The sequence below is a fragment of the Geospiza fortis genome, unplaced genomic scaffold (genome assembly GCF_000277835.1).
Source record: "Geospiza fortis unplaced genomic scaffold, GeoFor_1.0 scaffold1509, whole genome shotgun sequence".
Classification (NCBI taxonomy): Eukaryota; Metazoa; Chordata; class Aves; order Passeriformes; family Thraupidae; genus Geospiza; species Geospiza fortis.
In genome coordinates, this window is record NW_005054726.1 from 57,649 (window position 1) to 58,934 (window position 1,286).

The window sequence follows — 1,286 nt, forward strand, 5'->3', positions numbered from 1 at the left end:
GTGCGCTGGGCAGGAGCTGTGGGGCGCGGGGGGCGTGCGGCGGGACGCAGGGGATGAACTTGGGATGGGTGTGAGGTACGGGAGCCGTGGGATGTGGGGTGTGCGCGCAGTGCGGGGGTGGGATTGGAGCGCCGGGATGTGCGCGGTGGGCAGGGGGATGCAGGCACGGGGCGCGGGGTCCGTGCGGTGGAGCACAGGACAGCGCGCCGTGGGGCAGCGGGATGAGCGTGTAGTGGGCGTAAGGCAGACGGGCAATGGGATGTGGGGTGTGCACGCAGTGGGGCGGGGGCCAGATGGGAATGGAGCACGGGGGTGTGCGCGGTGGGCAGGAGGGCTGGAGGTGTGAGTCACGGGGCAGAGGGATGAGCTTGGGATGGGTGTGGAGGACAAGAACAATGGGATGCGGGGTGTGCATGCGGTGGGGCAGGGAGTGGGTGAGATGCGGTGGGCAGGTGTGGGGCGCGGGGCGCCATGTGGTGGGGGTCAGGGGATGCGCTTGGAATGCGTAGCTTGGGATGAGCTACACGAGCAATGGGATGTGAGGTTTGCATGCAGTGGGGCAGGATGCGGGTGAGAATGGAGCACAAAGGCACAGCTGTGGGGGGATGGCATCCTGGGATGTGGGGTGCACCTGTAATGGGACACGGTGAGTGTGGCACGAGGGATGGGGCCAGCGTGCAGTGGGCTTTGGGGCAGATATGCTGCAGAGTACAGAGATGTCCCCAGCTGGGTGTGGGGTGTCATGGGACACAGGGTACACCTACACTGGGACATGAGGTGGGTGCCATGGGCACAGAGATGCGTGTGCAGGGGGCTGTTTGCATAATGGGCTACAGGGGTGCCTTTGTAGATGGTACTGGATGTCTGTGGAATGGGATGCGTGGATGTACATGCAGTGGGGCACGGTGTACCCATGCAGTGGGGCATGGAGACAGATGAGCAGTGGGGTGCAGAGTCGTGCATGCAAGGAGGATGCAGGCAGTGCACAGGCAGTGGAACACCCTGGGACGGAGGCGTGTGCGTGGGCAGTGAGTGGGCCCGGGGGGTTGCAGATGCAGGGCAGAAGGCTTTGTGCGTGCAGGGGGCAGCGGAGATGGACAGCCTGCAGAAGCGGGGGTGTGTGTCCAGCGGGGCGTCAGGATGTGCGGGGGATACATCAACGACGGTATGAGACCAGGAGCAGGCTGTGGGGCAGGGAGCTGGCTGAGTACCGAGATGCAGAAGGGTACTTGGGGGCTTCGAGGGGGCATCCCCCGGGAAGGAGGGAAGCTGGCCGGGCGCTGCCG

General features: G+C 65.3%; 1 protein-coding gene across 1 annotated transcript in view; it reads left to right on the top strand.

The window, feature by feature from the left end:
* Positions 1 to 1,140: 1,140 nt before the first annotated feature.
* The window catches only part of TMEM8B (transmembrane protein 8B), a 7,991-nt gene continuing 7,845 nt past the window's right edge, over positions 1,141 to 1,286 (top strand). The window contains 1 exon segment of the mRNA XM_031065280.1: positions 1,141 to 1,165. Coding sequence (XP_030921140.1) covers positions 1,141 to 1,165 — 25 coding nt within the window.